This window comes from Aquarana catesbeiana, linkage group LG06 (genome assembly GCF_042186555.1).
Source record: "Aquarana catesbeiana isolate 2022-GZ linkage group LG06, ASM4218655v1, whole genome shotgun sequence".
Taxonomy (NCBI): Eukaryota; Metazoa; Chordata; class Amphibia; order Anura; family Ranidae; genus Aquarana; species Aquarana catesbeiana.
Window position 1 is genome coordinate 51,556,703 of NC_133329.1, and position 21,854 is coordinate 51,578,556.

General features: G+C 42.3%; 1 protein-coding gene across 2 annotated transcripts in view; it reads right to left on the bottom strand.

Moving 5' to 3' along the window:
* Positions 1-21,482, bottom strand: part of LOC141147560 (NACHT, LRR and PYD domains-containing protein 1b allele 2-like) — a 60,730-nt gene extending 39,248 nt beyond the window's left edge. Inside the window, exons 1-2 of one of the 2 annotated variants that reach the window (XM_073634784.1) lie at positions 21,212-21,482; positions 420-652 (exon numbers count right to left, since the gene is read on the bottom strand). Coding sequence is in view for 1 of the 2 variants with exons in the window: in XM_073634783.1 (XP_073490884.1) it covers positions 420-678 (259 nt within the window). In the remaining variant the exon portion in view is untranslated. Of the gene's footprint in view, positions 1-419; positions 840-21,211 lie in introns of those variants that run through there. The other variant, XM_073634783.1, reaches the window with a different exon arrangement.
* Positions 21,483-21,854: the final 372 nt, after the last annotated feature.

Consider the following 21,854-nt stretch of genomic DNA (forward strand, 5'->3'; position numbering starts at 1 on the left):
GCACATGTGCGAAGCGCGTTGCACTTTCTGAATGGCCCAGCGGAGGAAGGAGGAGGGGGGCAAACTTCAGAGAGGACAGCGCAGTCTCCCGGAAGTGGGGAAGGGTACCTGTCAAAAACAGGTACCCGTTCCCCACTGAAAGGTGCCAAATGAGCCTAAAGAGGAAGGGGTGTGGTTTACAGATGATAGGGTGGGTCTTAAACAGGAAGGGGTGTGGCCTCGGCAGGATGGGGTGGGTCGTATTTAAATTAGGGGGGGTGCATGAGTTTAGTCAGGCCTAGGGCAGCACAAAACCTAAATACACCACTGCCTGACTGTCACCCATCTACTCTGGTGCCTGCTCCTTCTTGTCTCCAGCCACCAATGTGCTGGCCCCTGCCGGGTACATTCCCAGCTCTCCTTTTGAGGTATAATCTTACCTTTTAAGCACAAACAATGAGGTAGGTACACTGCAGAGACCACGCCGGGTTCCAGGTCAGTTTTTATGTTGAAGAGAGGACCTAATATCTCATATCCACTTTGTAGTTTGAAGATTAGGGCTTCATATTTACGCCAGGACTCCAGTTCATATACAATGGTCACCGGACGAGTCACTTGGAACTTAATTCCCGTCTTTGAACAACAGAAGAGTCCAGCAGATTGAAGTTCCAGTCTAGGAGAGAAATGATTAGAACACATTGACCATTACTAAACCTAAAGTTTACTGAGTTGAGTAGACATGATGATCATGTGGAAGCATTATAGCCAACAAGACTACATTGGAGACCACATCAATGTAAACACCTAGGCTGAATTTCATTTATATCATTAATTGGGCTAATTGGGACTGCTTTACCAGTCGAGACCTCTTATTAAAGTGTATCTGTAAGCAAAAGGAATGATAACAAAGGTGCTCCCTTTCCTTATCTCTTTTTGACTGATTTCAAACAGAAAGCTGTACGGCATTAGGCCTACCAAAATAAAAAAATAAACATTTGTGGGATCTCCACCCACTTACGGAATAATAAAATGTTGTCAGGCCATGATGATGTAATGACAGATAACCCTGTACAGCCAAGTGCAGAGCTGAACCGCATAAAAAAATGCTAGTCCATTATCTATGTATAAACACAGCAGCAACGTAAATAGCTAAATAAAAAATAACATTGTGGGACTGGGGCACTGTGGATATGGCATGCAGCAGCATATTTGGATTCATTCATTGTGACACTTGTAGGGACAACTGTAGGGAAATAGGCTGATTACTTTGCAATTGAAGTTTCACTTTGGAATGGAATTTTTCCTAGAGCTTCGTGAATGTGGTGAAATTTCACTTTGCAAAGAATGAAGGTACATCAAAGACAAACATAAAATGTAAGATATAAAATAAATATCAAAATGAAAAAAAAAAACTGGTATTAGTGACATCTTGTGGAGAAATATGAAATATCAATCCAAACTGAAAAATATCAGTTCATCCGAAGCTTATAGAAAATCAAATAAAACTTAAATGTTCATATAAATATATAAAAATGAGGCATAAATCATGCTAAGTTTTAGCTGTCATCCATCACCAAATATATGACTATAATTGTAAATGGTCTCCTCATTTAAACTGAATCTGTATAATCCTAAATCTGTGCCAGCGGCGGTCGGATTCAGGTCAGGGGTGATCAAAGGTGAGGGGGAGGCCACTCATTCGTGGCTCCCCCCTCGCGATCGCTCCTGGCCAATGACAGACTTCCTCGGCTTCTGTAATGTAAACAGAAGCGGAGGAAGTGATGTCACCTCTCCTTGGCTCAGCAGTTTCCGTTCCAGCGCCGAGGAGAGAAGACTGTAATGTGAGTGCACCAAACACACACACACACAATAGAACATGCCAGGCACACATTACACCCCCTTTACCCCCCGATCCCCCCCCCATCACCCCCGATCACCCCTCCCCCCCCTGTCACACTGACACCAAGCAGTTTTTTTTTTTTTGATTACTGCATGGTGTCAGTTTGTGACAGTTAGTGTGTTAGGGCAGTTAGGGTTAGCCCCCTTTAGGTCTAGGGTACCCCCCTAACCCCCCCTAATAAAGTTTTAACCCCTTGATCACCCCCTGTCGCCAGTGTCACTAAGCGATCATTTTTCTGATCGCTGTATTAGTGTCACTGGTGACGCTAGTTAGGGACGTAAATATTTAGGTTCGCCGTCAGCGTTTTATAGCAACAGGGACCCCCATATACTTATCTAATAAATGTTTTAACCCCTTGATTGCCCCCTAGTTAACCCTTTCACCACTGATCACCGTATAACCGTTACGGGTGACGCTGGTTAGTTCATTTATTTTTTATAGTGTCAGGGCACCCGCTGTTTATTACCGAATAAAGGTTTAGCCCCCTGATCGCCCGGCGGTGATATGCATCGGCCCAGGCAGAGTCAGATTAGCGCCAGTACAGCTAACACCCACACACGCAGCATACGCCTCCCTTAGTGGTATCGTATCTGAACGGATCAATATCTGATCCGATCAGATCTATACTAGCGTCCCCAGCAGTTTAGGGTTCCCAAAAATGCAGTGTTAGTGGGATCAGCCCAGATACCTGCTAGCACCTGCGTTTTGCCCCTCCGCCCGGCCCAGCCCAGCCCACCCAAGTGCAGTATCGATCGATCACTGTCACTTACAAAACACTAAACACATAACTGCAGCGTTCGCAGAGTCAGGCCTGATCCCTGCGATTGCTAACAGTTTTTTTGGTAGCGTTTTGGTGAACTGGCAAGCACCAGCGGCCTAGTACACCCCGGTCGTAGTCAAACCAGCACTGCAGTAACACTTAGTGATGTGGCGAGTCCCATAAGTGCAGTTCAAGCTGGTGAGATGGCAAGCACAAGTAGTGTCCTGCTGCCACCAAGAAGAAGACAAACAGGCCCGTCGTGCCCATAGTGCCTTTCCTGCTGCATTCGCCAATCCTAATTGGGAACCCACCACTTCTGCAGCACCCGTAATTCCCCCATTCACATCCCCAACCAAATGCAGTCGGCTGCATAAGAGGCATTTTCTTTATGTCCTCCCGAGTACCCCTACCCAACGAACCCCCCCAAAAAAGATGTTGTGTCTGCAGCAAGCGCAGATATAGGCGTGACACCCGCTATTATTGTCCCTCCTGTCCTGACAATCCTGGTCTTTGCATTAGTGAATGTTTTGAACGCTACCATACACTAGTTGAGTATTAGCGTAGGGTACAGCATTGCACAGACTAGGCACACTTTCACAGGGTCTCCCAAGATGCCATCGCATTTTGAGAGACCCGAACCTGGAACCGGTTACAGTTATAAAAGTTAGTTACAAAAAAAAGTGTAAAAAAAAAAAAAATATATAAAATTAAAAAAAATAGTTGTTGTTTTATTGTTCTCTCTCTCTCTCTATTCTCTCTCTATTGTTCTGCTCTTTTTTACTGTATTCTATTCTGCAATGTTTTATTGTGTTTGCTTTTCAGGTATGCAATTTTTTATACTTTACCGTTTACTGTGTTTTATTGTTAACCATTTTTTTGTCTTCAGGTACGCCATTCATGACTTTGAGTGGTTATACCAGAATGATGCCTGCAGGTTTAGGTATCATCTTGGTATCATTCTTTTCAGCCAGCCGTCGGCTTTCATGTAAAAGCAATCCTAGCGGCTAATTAGCCTCTAGACTGCTTTTACAAGCAGTGGGAGGGAATGACCCACCCCCCACCGTCTTCTGTGTTTTTCTCTGGCTCTCCTGTCTCAACAGGGAACCTGAGAATGCAGCCGGTGATTCAGCCAGCTGACCATAGAGCTGATCAGAGACCAGAGTGGCTCCAAACATCTCTATGGCCTAAGAAACCGGAAGATACGAGCATTTCATGACTTAGATTTCGCCGGATGTAAACAGTGCCATTGGGAAATTGGGAAAGCATTTTATCACACCGATCTTGGTGTGGTCAGATGCTTTGAGGGTAGAGGAGAGATCTAGGGTCTAATAGACCCCAATTTTTTCAAAAAAGAGTACCTGTCACTACCTATTGTTATCATAGGGGATATTTACAATCCCCGAGATAACAGTAAAAATGATTTAAAAATAAAAATGAAAGGAACAGTTTAAAAATAAGATAAAAAAGCAAAAAAATAATAAAGAAAAAAAAAAAAAAAAGCACAAATGTAAACAGCAATTGCACCATGCATGTGAGGTGTCACCGCGAACGTCAGATCGAGGGCAGTCATTTTAACAATAGACCTCCTCTGTAAATCTAAAGTGGTAACCTGTAAAGGCTTTTAAAGGCTTTTAAAAATGTATTTAGTTTGTCGCCACTGCACGTTTGTGCGCAATTTTAAAGCATGTCATGTTTGGTATCCATGTACTCGGCCTAAGATCATCTTTTTTATTACATCAAACATTTGGGCAATATAGTGTGTTTTAGTGCATTAAAATTTAAAAAAGTGTGTTTTTTCCCCAAAAAATGCGTTTGAAAAATCGCTGCGCAAATACTGTGTGAAAAAAAATGAAACACCCACCATTTTAATCTGTAGGGCATTTGCTTTAAAAAAATATATAATGTTTGGGGGTTCAAAGTAATTTTCTTGCAAAAAATAATAATTAACAAGTAGTTAGAAGAGTGGGTGATGTGTGACATAAGCTTCTAATGTTGTGCATAAAATGCCAGGACAGTTCAAAACCCCCCTAAATGACCCCATTTTGGAAAGTAGACACCCCAAGCAATTTGCTGAGAGGCATGTCGAGTCCATGGAATATTTTATATTGTGGCACAAGTTGCGGGAAACAGACTTTTTTTTTTTTTTTTTTTTTTTGCACAAAGTTGTCACTAAATGATATATTGCTCAAACATGCCATGGGAATATGTGAAATTACACCCCAAAATACATTCTGTTGCTTCTCCTGAGTACGGGAATACCACATGTGTGAGACTTTTTGGGAGCCTAGCCGCGCACGGGACCCCGAAAACCAAGCACCGCCTTCAGGCTTTCTAAGGGCGTAAATTTTTGATTTCACTCTTCACTGCCTATCACAGTTTCGGAGGCCATGGAATGTCCAGGTGGCACTAACCCCCCCCCCCAAATGACCCCATTTTGGAAAGTAGACACCCCAAGCCATTTGCTGAGAGGTATAGTGAGTATTTTGCAGACCTCACTTTTTGTCACAAAGTTTTGAAAATTGAAAAAAGAAAAAAAAATGTTTTTTCTTGTCTTTCTTCATTTTCAAAAACAAATGAGAGCTGCAAAATACTCACCATGCCTCTCAGCAAATAGCTTGGGGTGTCTACTTTCCAAAATGGGGTCATTTGGGGGAGTTTTGTGTCACCTGGGCATTCCATGGCCTCCGAAACTGTGATAGGCAGTGAAGAGTGAAATCAAAAATTTACACCCTTAGGAAATCCTGAAGGCGGTGATTGGTTTTCGGGGCCCCGTACGCAGCTAGGCTCCCAAAAAGTCCCACACATGTGGTATCCCCATACTCAGGAGAAGCAGCTGAATGTATTTTGGGGTGCAATTCCACATAGGCCCATGGCCTGTGTGAGCAATATATCATTTAGTGACAACTTTTTGTAAATATTCTTTTTTTTTTTTTTTTTGTCATTATTCAATCACTTGGGACAAAAAAAATAAATATTCAATGGGTTCAACATGCCTCTCAGCAATTTCCTTGGGGTGTCTACTTTCCAAAATGGGGTCATTTTGGGGGGTTTGTACTGCCCTGCCATTTTAGCACCTCAAGAAATGACATAGGCAGTCATAAACTAAAAGCTGTGTAAATTCCAGAAAATGTACCCTAGTTTGTAGACGCTATAACTTTTGCGCAAACCAATAAATATACGCTTATTGACATTTTTTTTACCAAAGACATGTGGCCGAATACATTTTGGCCTAAATGTATGACTAAAATTGAGTTTATTGGATTTTTTTTATAACAAACAGTAGAAAATATCAATTTTTTTCAAAATTCTCGGTCTTTTTCCATTTATAGCGCAAAAAATAAAAACGGCAGAGGTGATCAAATACCATCAAAAGAAAGCTCTATTTGTGGGAAGAAAATGACACAAATTTTGTTTGGGTACAGCATTGCATGACCGCGCAATTAGCAGTTAAAGCGACGCAGTGCCAAATTGGAAAAAGTCCTCTGGTCCTTAGGCAGCATAATGATCCGGGGCTGGAGTGGTTAATGTCTAAACCGCTGGCAACAAAAGTGAGTACACCCCTAAGTGAAAATATCCAAATTGAGCCCCAGGTATCAATATTTTGTGTGGCCACCATTATTTTCCAGCACTGCCTTAACATCAGACCACAGGACATGGATCCAGTAATCCATGTCTTTAGTCTGCTTGTCTTCAACAAACTGTTTGCGGGCTTTCTTGTACATCATCTTTAGAAGAGGCTTCCTTCTGGGACAACAGCCAGGCAGACCAATTAGATGCACTGTGCGGCGTATGGTCTGAGCACTGACAGGCTGACCCCCCACCCCTTCAACCTCTGCAGCAATGCTGGCAGCACTCATATGGCTATATCCCAAAGACAACCTCTGGATATGACGCTGAGCACGTGAACTCAACTTCTTTGGTCGACCATGGCGAGGCCTGTTCTGAGTGGAACCTGTCCAGGTAAACCATTATCTGGTCTTGGCCACCATTCTGCAGCTCAGTTTCAGGGTCTTGACAATCTTCTTATAGCCTAGGCCATCTTTATGTAGAGCAACAATTCTTTTTTTCAGATCCTCAGAGAGTTCGGTGCCATGTTGAACTTCCAGTGACAAGTATGAGAGAGTGAGAGCGATAACACCAAATTTAACACCCCTGCTCCCCATCCACACCTGACCTTGTAACACTAATGAGTCACATGACACCAGGGAGGGAAAATTACTAATTGGGCCCAATTTGGACATTTTCACTTGGGGGGGTACTCACTTTTGTTGCCAGCGGTTTAGACATTAATGGCTGTGTGTTGAATTATTTTGAAAGGACAGCAAATTTACACTGTTAGGCTCCTTTCACTCGGACGGACCGTCTATCCGTTTTTCTTCCATCCGTCGACGGACGACAATGCATTCCTATGGGCAAACGGATGACCATATGTTATCATCCGTTAACCTCCACTTCCGTTTTTATCCGTTTTTTTTAACGTACAAGGCTACGCCCAGATCCGTCAAAACGGATATTAACTGACAATGTCCGTCAAAATCCGATCAGTTAAGATCCGTTTTGAAGAAATAATTCAAAGTTCATACTTTGACAAATGAAAAAACAAAGTGAAAAAACCTTTATTTTAAAAGGGTTATTCAGAATAATAAAACTATTAAAATAAAATTAATAAAACGGTTTTGAACATATCATGTGCTTTTGTGTCTTTTTATGCTATCAAAACACAAGGAAATAACCAAATTAATTAATTAATACATTTAAATTTGCACTGCATTATTTATATATATTGGTACTGCCATGGATCATCTCCTGATGGAGATAGAAAGTAGTCAGCAAATTGTTCATGCATGGCAATGTAGGATGGGAGGAGCAATGCTTTCTGGGTAATTTCCTTAAAGGCACAGAAACTGCTGTAAACTGATGAAAACGGATACAAAAACGGATGAAAAAACGGATGGAAACGTGTACATTAACGGGTGAAAACGGATATTAACGGAACGGAAGGGAAGACGGATGAAAACGGAGATTAACGGAACAGAAGACGGAGAAAACAGATGAAGCAATGGATAAGAACTGATACGTTTTTAACGTGGCTAAACTGATGGTGCCCGTGTGAAAGGGGCCTTCTACAAGCTGTACACTCACTACTTTACATTGTAGACAAGTGTCATTTCTTCAGTGTTGTCACATGAAAAGATAGAATAAAATATTTACAAAAATGTGAGGGGTGTACTCACTTTTGTGAGATACTGTATATATATATATATATACACACACATACAGTCCCTTGAAAAAGTATTCATACCCCTTGAAAGTTTCCACATTTTGTCATGTTACAACCAAAAACGTAAATGTATTTTATTGGGATTTTATGTGATAGACCAACACAAAGATAGACCAACACAAAGTGGCACATATCTGTGAAGTGGAAGGAAAATGATAAGTGATTTTCCAAATTTTATACAAATAAATATGTGAAAAGTGTGGTGTACATTTGTATTCAGCCCCCTTTACTCTGATACCCCTAACTAAAATCTAGTGAAACCAATTGCCTTCAGAAGTCACCTAATTAGTAAATAGAGTCCACCTGTGTGTAATTTAATCTCAGTATACAGCCAATCTGTGAAGCCCTCAGAGGTTTGTTAGAGAACCTTAGTGAAAAAACAGCATCACGAATGCCAAGGAAAACACCAGGCATGTCAGGGATAAAGTTGTGGAGAAGTTTAAAGCAGGGTTAGGTTTAAAAAAATATCTCAAGCTTTGAACATCTCACGGAGCACTGTTCAATCCATCATCCGAAAATGGAAAGAGTATGGCACAACTGCAAACCTACCAAGACATGGCCGTCCACCTAAACTGACCGGCCGGGCAGGGAGAGCATTAATCAGAGAAGCAACCAAGAGGCCCATGGTAACTCTGGAGGAGCTGCAGAGATCCACAGCTCAGGTGGGAGAATCTGTCCACAGGACAACTATTAGTCCTGCACTCCACAAATCTGGCCTTTATGGAAGAGTGGAAAGAAGAAAACTATTGTTGAAAGAAAGCCATAAGAAGTCCTGATTTCAGTTTGGGAGAAGCCATGTGGGGGACACAGCAAACAAGTGGAAGAAGGTGCTCTGGTCAGATGAGATCAAAATGGAACTTTTTGGCCCAAAAGCAAAATGCTATGTGGCAGAAAACTAACACTGCACATCACTCTGATCACCATCCCCACCGTGAAACATGGTGGCGGGAGCATCATGTTGTGGGGATGTTTTTCTTCAGCAGGGACAGGGAAGCTGGTCAGAGTTGGTGGGAAGATGAATGGAGCCAAATACAGGGCGATCTTAGAAGAAAACCTGTTGGAGTCTGCAAAAGATTTGAGACTTAGGTGGAGGTTCACCTTCCAGCAGGACAACGACCCTAAACATACAGCCAGAGCTACAATGGAATGGTTTGGATCAAAGCATATTCATGTGTTAGAATGACAGTCAAAGTTCAGACCTAAATCATCCAATTGAGAATCTGTGGCAAGACTTGAAAATTGCTGTTCACAGACTCTCTCCATCCAATCTGACAGAGCTTGAGATATTTTGCAAAGAAAAATTGGCAAAAATGTCCCTCTCTAGATGTGCAAAGCTGGTAGAGATCCCCAAAAAGACTTGCAGTTGTAATTACAGTGAAAGGAGGTTCTACAAAGTATTGACTTAGAGGGGCTGAATACAAATGTACCCCCCACACTTTTCACATATTTATTTGTAAAAAATGTTGAAAACCATTTATCATTTTCCTTCCACTTCACAATTATGTGCCACTTTGTGTTGGTCTATCACATAAAATCCCAATAAAATACATTTACGTTTTTGGTTGTAACATGACAAAATGTGAAAAATGTCAAAGGGTATGAATACTTTTTCAAGGCACTGTATATATAACTGCGTGTAGTTCTGACCCTTTGAGGGTGTCATTTTTGATAAAATGCTTCAGGGCACAGCTTTTATAAGTGTGGACTATTTTGGACTATCACTAGTATGTTTTAATTTGGTAAGGTGGGATTTTTTTTTGTGTGTAGAGCATCACAACACATTTACCAATACTGTTTAGCTATGAAAAATATCTCATAGAGTGCTAGTTATTCTGTATTATTCCACTAGTGCGGTTTCTTTATAGTTGAATTAATGTTTCCGGTGATGTCATTACAGTACATATTTCCAGTTTTGTCGGTAGGATGGTTGTATCTCTGCAGACATGTACCAGGTTGTGTCAGTACAGTACTCATTGTGCCTCTGAAGACATGGTTCTGGTTGTTTCAATGTAGCACTGATTGTGCTTCTGGACAAGTCTCTGGCTGTGTCAGTACAATAATTAAAGTGGTTGTAAAGGCAGAAGTTTTTATTTTTATCTTAATGCATTCTATGCATTAAGTTACAAAAACCTTCTGTGTGCAGCAGCCTCCTTAATACCTAGTGGTGTGAATAAAGTAAAGCTGGCCATACACCTATAGATTATCTGCAGATTTTCTATGGTTAGATGGAAAAAGTGGGAGATTCCTCCATCCACACAGTTTAGTGAACATGGAGAAATCTGTTGCACTTTTTCCATCTAACCATAGAAAATCTGCAGATAATCTATAGGTGTATGGCCAGCTTAAGTGGTGATTGCTCTGTGATAAAAGGGGAAGGGAGGAAGAGGAAGGGGCTAGCTCAAATGTATAGAGAGGTGAATGAAAAAATTATACAAAATATAAAGGTATAATGAGCACGAGGGCTAGTATCATACTAGCACATAAAAAAATATATTGTAAATACTGAAACAGAAGAAAAGAACAATCTCAGTGCAAAAGGGCTAGTATCATACTAGCACATATGTGGTAACTCAGCAAATACTTATTGGTGACTCCAAGTAAATAAATAAATGGTGAACAGTCCCACTGCCTTGTAGTACAAAGTGCTCAAACAATGAGTCATCAGTTCCAAAAAGGCAAAATGAAAAAAATATACAAAATATAAAAGTATAATGAAATATAATAAAGTGCAGTCTCATGAGCACTAAATCCGAATAAACTGAAGAAACAAAATTGCCTGAAACGTATAAAAAGCTATAAAATGAGTGACAAATACAGTGTGGGTACAAAAAAAAATTGAACCAAATAAAAATATATAAATCAAACAAAGTCCATGTGCATGAGGGCTAGTATCATGCTAGCACATAAAAAATATTGTAAATACTGAAACAAAAGAAAAGAAAAAAAAGAAAAAAATCTCAGTGCAAAAGGGCTAGTATCATACTAGCACATATGTGGTAACTCAGCAAATACTTATCAAAAGAAAAATCTCAGTGCAAAAGGGCTAGTATCATACTAGCACATATGTGGTAACTCAGCAAATCCTTATTAGTGACTCCAAGAAAATAAATAAATGGTGAACAGTCCCACCACCTTGTAGTACAAAGTGCTCAAACAATGAGTCATCAGTTCCAAAAAGGCAAGTCCACAAGCCACAGGAAAGGGAAAAAGGTCTTCAGTGGGGACACCTCTGTGATCGCAAGCAGCTCACCTTACTGCTGCAAGACAACAGCTTGTAATCCAATAACAAATCACCAGCAGGCAAGGGTCCCATCCAGTAGTTCAGGTGATTCGGGTGGTGGGTGTGCAGGATGATATATAAAAAACATAGGCAGACAGTATATAGTATAACTCCATGGCGGCCAAAGTGGAAAAAGGGACAGGACACAGAAGGGGGATGCACTCACTTTTGTAAAATGAGTGTGAGCGTCAATCCAACGAACGAGTCATTGTGTTTGTCATACCCCTTTTAGATACTGGTATCGTGTGGATAGCAACAGCAGACGTATCATCACTTTATACGATCATACCCCACTTTGCAGCATGTGAGGCGATGAAATGACCTCAGAAAATACACCAAACTCCCTTGCTTTCAGAGGAAATTCCTCATTAAATGTCTCAACTTTTGCCTGAAACACAGCCATTTCTGGTACTGCAAACAATTTTACCAACAGAAGACAGGAGTAGCTATGGGGGCTAAATTCGCCCCCAGCGTCACAGGACTCTTTATGTCCCAATGGGAAGAGGAAGTTGTTTTTATGGACCCACCCAAGGAATTACGCCTATTCAAAAGGTATATTGACGATATCTTTATTATTTGGGAAGGTGATCGTGACCTCTTAATCTCATTTTTTTCCAAATTAAACAATAATACCAAAAATATTGTATTAACGTGGCAAATAGAGGAACTCTATTCCGTTTCTCGATCTTGAAATTTCACGTATCAAGAATCAATTCATTACTAAGACTACTATTACTTCTATTACTACTATTACTTCTTTAAAAACGTCGACCGTAATAGTTACTTACCTCTGCGAAGTTGCCATCACAGAGACTGGCTATTTAACATCCCTAAAGGCCAGATCATGCGACTAAGACGTAATTGCACTCTTGAAAAAGACTTCTATATGCAGGCCAGTCTGATTGGAAAGAGATTCATAAATAAAGGCTACAGTCAAGGGTTTATAATAGAAAAAATTGAAGAAGTAGGACAAATGCAAAGACCAGTATTGCTCAAAGACAAAAGACCAACATGTCAACAGAATCAGGTGCCCCTAGTCCTTGAGTACAACTCTCAATATAAGAAGATCGAAAGCATCGTATCACGACACTGGCATATTTTGAAATCTGATAGAGGGCTCAGGGAGGTGCTACCAGATAAACCTAAATTTATCTACAAAAGGGCACCCACACTAAGAGATCGGTTAGTTAAAGCGTGATTGATCCTCCAAAGAAACTATTTTCTTTCTTCACAGGCACGGGTTTTTACCCTTGTAAACGATGTTATGCCTGTACCCATACTAAACGTCCGAACCAAAAAGTGTTTTCTTTCCAATCAAACAGCAATGGCACAAAATATGAGATCAACGAGTTTATTGGGTGTAATTCTGAGGGAGCGGTCTATGTATTAGAATGCAGCTGTGGTCTCCAATACATTGGCCGTACTAAAAGGCTATTGAGAATTCGTATCAAGGAACATTCAAAAGGGGTTCAAAACATTCAAAAGGGGTATGACAAACACAATGTCTCTAGGCATTTTGATAAATGTCACAATAGAGACCCTAGCCATCTGAGATTTTGGGGTATTGTGCCCTATACCAAACCATGGCGTGGGGGACACAAAGTGAGGATTTTAAGTCAACTCGAGTTCCAGTGGATCTTTTCTATGGACACTCTTGTACCCAAAGTGCTTAACATCAAGTTTGACCTGAATTGCTTTCTTAGCGACTATTAATCTTCTGCACCCCATGCGATTATGTACACCGGGTCCCACATCCTCTCCTTTTTTAATTCTTTACTGATTTTCTTATATACTCTCCTGATTAGTTTTACTTATATATTTTTTATCTTTTTGGTTTTGCTATATTGTTCTCACTGTCATATATACATATTTTAATTTTAGTGTATTTACCTTATGCATTCCCTTTCAGTGAGCCTGTGATATTCCCCGAGCGCCAGTATCTTTTTGATATCTCTGCTTATTCCATTTATTTTTGAAACTATTTTTTATATTATCCATCACTTTTGACATTTATTGGATGCCCCCTCTCCCGCTGGACTAACCACTAGTCTATTTTTTTTAATAATTTTGCTGATTTTTGCATTTTCGTTGTAAGAGAACTGTCAGGATGCGCCCGGCACGCACACGTGCGCATGCGCGCATTCACGGGCATCGGCAGATTTCCTTGCGCAGGAACACACATCTGACCACAATTGGCACCTGACAGCCTATTTAAGGGTTGCTCTGATTTCTGACAGGTGCTGCTTGATCTTCAGCTGTGTCCTGAGATTCTGAAACCCTGTTTGTTTGACTTGACTTCCTGTTGCTGAAACCCTGGCCTTCCTGACCCTGTTTCTGGACTCTGATTACTGTGATTACTGGTTTATGATCCTGGCTTCCTGTTTGACCTTGCTCTTGTTTATACCTTGGTACCTCGCTGCCCGCCTGTTACTGAACCCGGCTTACCTGATGACCTTGCTCCTGTCTCCTGTTTGGCTCCACGCTGTTTCCGAGTACCTGTGCTGGCCGTCCATCCTCTCAGCTGTGCTGGTTCCAGCTCTTCACCAGAAACCCTGCCTGCACTTCCCAGTCTGCAACACTTCCGGCAAGTTCTGCACGCAGCATTCACAGGCACTCGTGTTCCTCCTGATCCTTGCCACCATCTGTTCTATCTCCAGTGGGGCTTGGATTGGAGATACAAGAGAGGCTGACCTCGTCATTTCAGACTCCTACCAGGTACGTGACAGTATCAAGCAACCTCAAATGGAGTCTGAAAGGGAGGCCTCTCCACCAGAGGACATTTACAGATCTATTTCTGTGCTATCCAATATTGTGCAGAAGTTACAAGAAAATCTGAGTCCCATGGAAGAGCGATTTCCCCACGATGAGAATGTCGCATTGGCCTGAGCTCCACTTTTGGTCTCTGATTCATATACCCAAACAGAGCCCGGCTTGAGGTTGCTTCCGCTCCTGAACCTAGGGTGCCTATGCCTGAGCGATTCTCTGGAAATCACAAGAAGTTTCGCACATTCCGGAATTCCTGCGAACTATATTTCTCCCTTTTACCCCGGACCTTCACGTCTGAAAACATCAAGGTGGGGTTTATCATTACATTACTATTGGATGAACCACTTTCCTGGGCTCATCATCTCCGGGAACAACATGACCCTGTCCTGACAACTACGGATTCTTTCTTCTCAGCCATGGCTCAGCTTTATGCAGACCCCTTCTACCAGCAGACTGCCAAATTCATGCTTGGTAAATTACAGCAAGGTCCAAGGCCTGCTGAGGAATATGTAACTGACTTCTGTGTATGGAGTGCAGATACCCAATGGAATCATTCCGCACTTCGCCACCAGTTTCGACTAGGACTGTCTGACACCTTAAAGGATGAGCTTGCCAGAGTGGGAGTTCCAGCATCCCTGGAAGACCTGATCGATCTAACCATTCAGATTGATCGGCGATTACGTGAAAGGCAATCCGAAAGGTCCAAAGGAACCCTTTCTGTGGCTTCAAGGTATGACATTCCTGCATCCTCATTCATTGCATCATTTTCGAAGACCATCCCTTTTTTCCTGATGAACGCCTTCATCGTTTACAGGACAATCTGTGTCTCTATTACAGGGAGGCGGGTCACTTTATACAGACTTGCCAGGCAAAGACCCGCAGGTCTTTCTCCCGTCAGCCTCACATGATGCATCTCTCAGGGAGGTACCAGTCTCATGTCTCTCTTTCCATTGTGCTCCAGTTTTCTGAAAAGACTGTTCCTGTACTTGCAATCATAGACTCCGGGGCCTGTAGTTGTTTTATGGACTCTGCATTTGCTTCTCTCCACCAGCTGCCTGTATGTGCCAAGAAGTAGGAATTCCATGTTCATCTGGCTGATGGTTCCGGCATTAAATCAGGCCCAGTTACCCAAGAAACTTTACCTATTTCCTGCCGTACTTCTTCCGGCCACCATGAATTCCTCCGTTCGGATATCATAGCTTCTCCCATGTTCTCGGTCATCCTTGGCATTCCATGGTTGAAGGCACATAATCCCCACATTAACTGGCTTACCGGAGACATCTCCTTCTCCTCTGACTACTGCCAAATTCACTGCCTATCTGAAAAGACTTTCAATACCACACCCCTCCTGGGTATCCTCCCTGACCATGAAACCTCTAATCTGGTCCCTGCTGCCTACCATGAGTATCTGGATGTATTTAACAAGAAAGGAGCGGACACTCTTCCTCCCCATAGAACATATGATTGTCCTATTGAACTTTTACCAGGGGCCGAGATCCCATTTGGGCGAATTTATCCTCTCTCTGAGCCTGAACTAGAAGCCCTGCGGATTTATATAGATGAAAGCCTTGGAAAAACAGTTCATCCGGCCCTCCACTTCACCAGTAGGGGCCGGTATTTTCTTCGTGGAAAAGAAAGACCATACCCTTAGGCCCTGTGTGGACTATCGTGACCTAAACAGGGTCACTGTTAAAAACCGGTACCCTCTGCCTCTGATCCCTGAACTTTTTCAAAGGCTGCGTGGGGCACGAGTGTTCTCCAAATTGGATATGACGTTTTTCGGGACTTCCTTGATTTATTCGTCATTGTGTATCTGGATGACATCCTTATATTCTCTGGAACTCTAGAATCCCATAAGACTCATGTAAAGAAAGTACTGGGTCGGCTGAGGGAACACCGCCTTTACGCAAAGGCTGAGAAATGTGACTTTGAAAAACCAACCATACATTTCCTGGGACTTGTCATCTCTGCTGACGGTATCTCCATGGACCCACAGAAAGTCACTTCCGTCCTGGAATGGCCTGCCCCTGTCGACAGGAAAGCTGTTCAGAGATTTGTGGGATTCGCTAACTTTTACAGAAAATTTATCAAGAACTTTTCTGGCATCATCACTCCCATCACTCAGTTAACAAAGCAGCATGTTCCTTTCCGATGGACCCCTAAAGCTTAAACAGCTTTTGAACAGTTAAAAACTTTATTCACGTCAGCTCCTATCTTGAAACATCCTGATCCATCCTTAGCCTACGTTTTGGAGGTGGATGCCTCTGAGAGTGCACTGGGCGCTATTTTGTCTCAACGCTAAGGTCCCAAATCTTTGTTCCATCCTGTGGCCTTTTTCTCTAAGAAATTAAATCCTTCTGAAAGGAACTATGATGTTGGAGACCGAGAATTGCTGGCTATCAAGGCTGCGCTTGAAGAATGGCGCTACCTCCTGGAAGGAGCAGCTCACCCCATCCTCATCTTCACGGACCATAAAAATCTCAAATACTTGAGGACGGCTAGATGACTAAGACCCCGGCAGGCAAGCTGGGCACTTTTCTTCTCTTGTTTTTTGTTCCATATAACTTATCGCCCTGGCTCAAAGAATGGTAAACCGGATGCCTTGTCCCGCATGTTCAGTGACCCAGTGGTATCCTCAGAACCTGATACTATTCTACCAGCCAAAAATTTTTTGCTTCTTCAGGCGAATTTGATGTCTCAGATAAAAGCAGATGTGATAAACCAACCACCTTCCAAAGATCTGGCTCTTAAGTTGAGGGATGGTCTGTACTTTCATAAGGAGCAAATCTTTATCCCTGAGCAATTCAGAGTTGCTGTCCTGAGGCGATGTCATGACCACCCATTAGCGGGCCACTTTGGAATTCGCAAAACGGCCAATCTGATCTCTCGTACATTCTGGTGGCCAGACTTGATGCAAGACTGCAAGAGATATGTTAACTCTTGTGTGACATACCTTCGGAATAGGATAAACAGAGCCAAAACTTGGGGCCTACTTGAGCCACTCCCTGTACCTGAGACACCATGGAGCATGATCTCCATGGATTTCATCGTGGAACTCCCCCCATCCTAAAACTTCACCGCCGTGTTTGTTGTGGTGGATCGCCTGACCAAGATGGCCCATTTTGTACCCTTACAAGGAACTCCTTCGGCCACAGAGACCGCCTCAGCTTTCATCAAGGAGATTGTAAGATTACATGGTGTCCCTGATAGCATCATCTCTAATCGTGGGGTGCAGTTTACGTCTAGATTTTGGAGGGCATTATGCCAAGCACTGAACATTGAACTCTGCCTCTCCACAGCCTACCATCCACAAACTAATTGACAAACTGAAAGAACCAATCAAACCCTCGAGCAGTACTTACGGTGTTTTTCCTCTTTTGCACAAGATGACTGGCTATTACGTCTCCCACTGGCAGAATTTTCATACAATAATTTCATCCACTCTGCAACCAAGCAATCACCCTTTTTTGCCAATTATGGGTACCACCCCTCTTTCTTACCTGAGCTGGCCATTGAATCATCTGTACCTGCTGTACAAAACAGATTAAACTTCCTCAGTACTAATAAGCAATTACTGCAAGATACAATCTCCAAGACTCAAGCAAGCAATAAAAAGTTCTTCGACAAGAGGAAGAGAGGTAATCTGAACCTTAAACCTGGAGACAAGGTCTGGCTTTCCACAACAAACTTGAAACTGAGCTGTCCTTCAAGAAAACTTGGCCCAAAATTTTTGGGACCCTTTCCAGTCAAGAGGAAAATTAATGCAGTAGCATTCGAGTTGGTGTTACCCAAGAATCTAAAGATCCACCCTGTATTCCATGTCTCTTTGTTGAAACCAGCTGTGCCAAATCCATTTCCAGATCGGGTTTCTGAAATTCCTCCTCCGCTGCTCATCGAAGTGAATGAGGAATTTGAGGTGGAAGCCGTGTTGGACTGTAGAAGAAGGCATAACCAAACACAGTTCCTCATTAAATGGAAAGGCTATGGGTCGGAAGAAAATTCCTGGGAACCAGCTTTAGATGTGCATGCTCCCAAACTAGTGCAAGCCTTTTTTCAACGCCACCCAGAGAAAAGACACTTGAATGGCATCCAGAGGCTGCCCTTAAGGGGAGGGGGCAATGTAAGAGAACTGTCAGGATGCGCCCGGCACGCACACGTGCACATGCGCGCATTCATGGGCATCGGCAGATTTCCTTGCGCAGGAACACACATCTGACCACAATTGGCACCAGACAGCCTTTTTAAGGGTTGCACTGATTTCTGACAGGTGCTGCTTGATCTTCAGCTGTGTCCTGAGATTCTGAAACCCTGTTTGTTTGACTTGACTTCCTGTTGCTGAAACCCTGGCCTTCCTGACCCTGTTTCTGGACTCTGATTACTGGTTCATGATTCTGGCTTCCTGTTTGACCTTGCTCCTGTTTATACCTTGGTACCTCGCTGCCCGCCCGTTACTGAACCCGGCTTACCTGATGACCTCGCTCCTGTCTCCTGTTTGGCTCCACGCTGTTTCCGAGTACCTGTGCTGGCCGTCCATCCTCTCAGCTGTGCTTGTTCCAGCTCTTCACCAGAAACCCTGCCTGCACTTCCCAGTCTGCAACACTTCCGGCAAGTTCTGCATGCAGCATTCACAGGCACTCGTGTTCCTCCTGATCCTTGCCACCATCTGTTCCATCTCCAGTGGGGCTTGGATTGGAGATACAAGAGAGACTGACCTCGTCATTTCAGACTCCTACCAGGTACGTGACACTCGTTTTTACTGTATATTTGCCCCTTTTTATACACTATTTTAGTTTGCTATACATTTCCAAGTTTATTATATTAGTTGGCTGCTATGCACCTTGCAGTGTGTGCGGCTTGCTGCGCCTCTTGGCTGCCTTTTATTAAGCATGACTATGACTACTAGTACCTCTTTCAATATAAGAGTGAGACCTCAACAAAATGGCCGACGGACTTGTCCAGTGCTGGGTTCACCCAGTGCAGTGGCTGGCTTCGGGAAAATGGCCGCCGGGCGTCCATTTTTGTAGTGGCGGTCTTCGAGAAAATGGCCGCCAAACGCCCATTACATAGAGACCATATAAAAGCATAGACTCTTCACCCCGTGTTATCCTCTGATGAAGTCACGTGACATGACGATACGCGTTAGGATTGGAGCACGGGAACTGTCACAGACTGACGATAGGATACGAGCTCGGCGCTCGTGGATGTTTTTTACTATAGCCTTCTGCTAAATGTAAGTGTACCATGTTGTTTTTAACCTAATAAACTGATTTATATACGGGATCATGCTATGTGCACTCTCTTCCAACACTCCACATATATTCATCCCATTGTGACGAGCATTGAGGAAACGGGGACGGTTTGAAGACCCCTTTTGAGGTATATGAACTTGGCGTTCGTTGGATTGACGCCCACACTCATTTTACAAAAGTGAGTGCATCCCCCTTCTGTGTCCTGTCCCTTTTTCCACTTTGGCCGCCACAGTTATACTATATACTGTCTGCTTATGTTTTTTATATATCATCCTGCACACCCACCACCCGAATCGCCTGAACTACTGGATGGGACCCTTGCCTGCTGGTGATTTGTTACTGGATTACAAGCTGTTGTCTTGCAGCAGTAAGATGAGCTGCTTGTGAGCACAGAGGTGTCCCCACTGAAGACTTTTTTCCCTTCCCTGTGGCTTGTGGACTTGCCTTTTTGGAACTGATGACTCATTGTTTGAGGACTTTGTACTACAAGGTGGTGGGACTGTTCACCATTTATTTATTTTCTTGGAGTCACTAATAAGAATTTGCTGAGTTACCACATATGTGCTAGTATGATACTAGCCCTTTCGCACTGAGATTTTTTCTTTTTTTTCTTTTCTTTTGTTTCAGTATTTACAATATTTTTTTATGTGCTAGTATGATACTAGCCCTCATGCACATGGACTTTGTTTGATTTATATATTTTTATTTGGTTCAATTTTTTTGTACCCACACTGTATTTGTCACTCATTTTATAGCTTTTTATACGTTTCAGGCAATTTTGTTTCTTCAGTTTATTCGGATTTAGTGCTCATGAGACTGCACCTTATTATATTTCATTATACTTTTATATTTTGTATAATTTTTTCATTTTGCCTTTTTGGAACTGATGACTCATTGTTTGAGCACTTTGTACTAAAAGGTGGTGTGGCTGTTCACCATTTATTTATTTACTTGGAGTCACCAATAAGTATTTGCTGAGTTACCACATATGTGCTAGTATGATACTAGCAGTTTTGCACTGAGATTTTTCTTTTCTTCTGTTTCAGTATTTACAATATATTTTTTATGTGCTAGTATGATACTAGCCCTCATGCTCATTATACCTTTATATTTTGTATAATTTTTTCATTTTTCATTCACCTCTCTATACATTTGAGCTAGCCCCTTCCTCTTCCTCCCTTCCCCTTTTATCACAGCGCAATCACCACTTACTTTATTCACACCACTTTTGTCTGTTTGGATCAGCCATTTAGGTGTTGCAGCAGTGCCCCTTAGCATAGGTATTTCTGACAGCGCAGGAGTTTCTTCATTATTTCTCCTTAATACTTACTTGAGCCCCCTCTCGATTCAGCAATGTGCACGAGTGCCTTGGCCGTCCGGGACTCTCCATCCTGATTGGCTGAGACACAGCAGCAGGCACCATTGGCTCCCGCTGCTGTCAATCAAAGTCAGTTAGCCAATGAGGAGAGAGAGGGGGTGGGCCGAACTGCGCCTCCATGTCTGAATGGATACACAGAGTTGCGGCTTGGCTCGGGTGCCCCCATAACAAGCTGTTTGCTGTGGGGACACTCGGCAGGAGGGAGGGGCCAGGAGCGCCAGCGAGGGATCTGAGAAGAGAAGGATCAGGGCTGCTCTGTGCAAAACCATTACATAGAGCAGGTAAGTATAACATGTTTGTTATTTTTAAAGAAAAAAACAATGTGTTTCTGAGGAATTGGTTCTGATTATGTCAGCACAGTACAGATTCTGTCTCTGGGGACATGTTTCTGGTTGTTAGACATCAAAGAAATTCTGGACAGCCGCACTCCAAAAATATTTGCCTTTATTCAATACGGTGTCATCCAAAATACAGGTCACAGCAACATGGAACAAAGCTTACGCGTTTCACACTACAAGGAGTGATTAGTCACATGTTTCTGGTTGTGTCAGTATGGGACTGATTGTGTGTCTGTGCATTATACAACATTATACAATATAAGTGGTACTTTTTTCTTACCTGTACTCTCTTCCATTTATATTTGGAATGACTAGATACACAGAATCTTGATCCTATAAGTAAGAGACAAATTTATATCCATCGCCAATAATCCACACATTTCCTGTAAAATGCAGAATACTCACCAGCCCTTTCTTTTTTTTTTACATTCAAAGTTTATTGAACATCAACAACTGTATTTGTAATTGGTTACAGACGTGGCTTGAAGATGCATGTAATTATCAGTAGTTATTTTGTTAAAATAATTAGTGATGGACGTTGCTTTAATCATTGATGGTTATACATTTTAGTATAGTACATCAAGTCCTCACTATTCAACCATCTGGTTACTTGTATCTGTATGTTAGTTCTAAACATTTCAACTCAATTTATAACATTGTGTAGACTACAAACTTGTTCACAGATATTAATCGAATAATGTAGGTAGATCTATACCAGTGTAGATAGTCAATCAAAGTAAAAAGGATAGAGAGATGAGAGAGAGAATAGACTAGTAATTAGGTTTAAGAAGGGGGACAGGTTAGGGGTATACCAATTGGATCTAGTGACAGGTGAGGGTACATGTTCCTCATATGTGTAAGGATTGACTTATTTAGGTTTCACATAATTCTTTATATGCGTCAAAGTAACAGAATGCAATCCA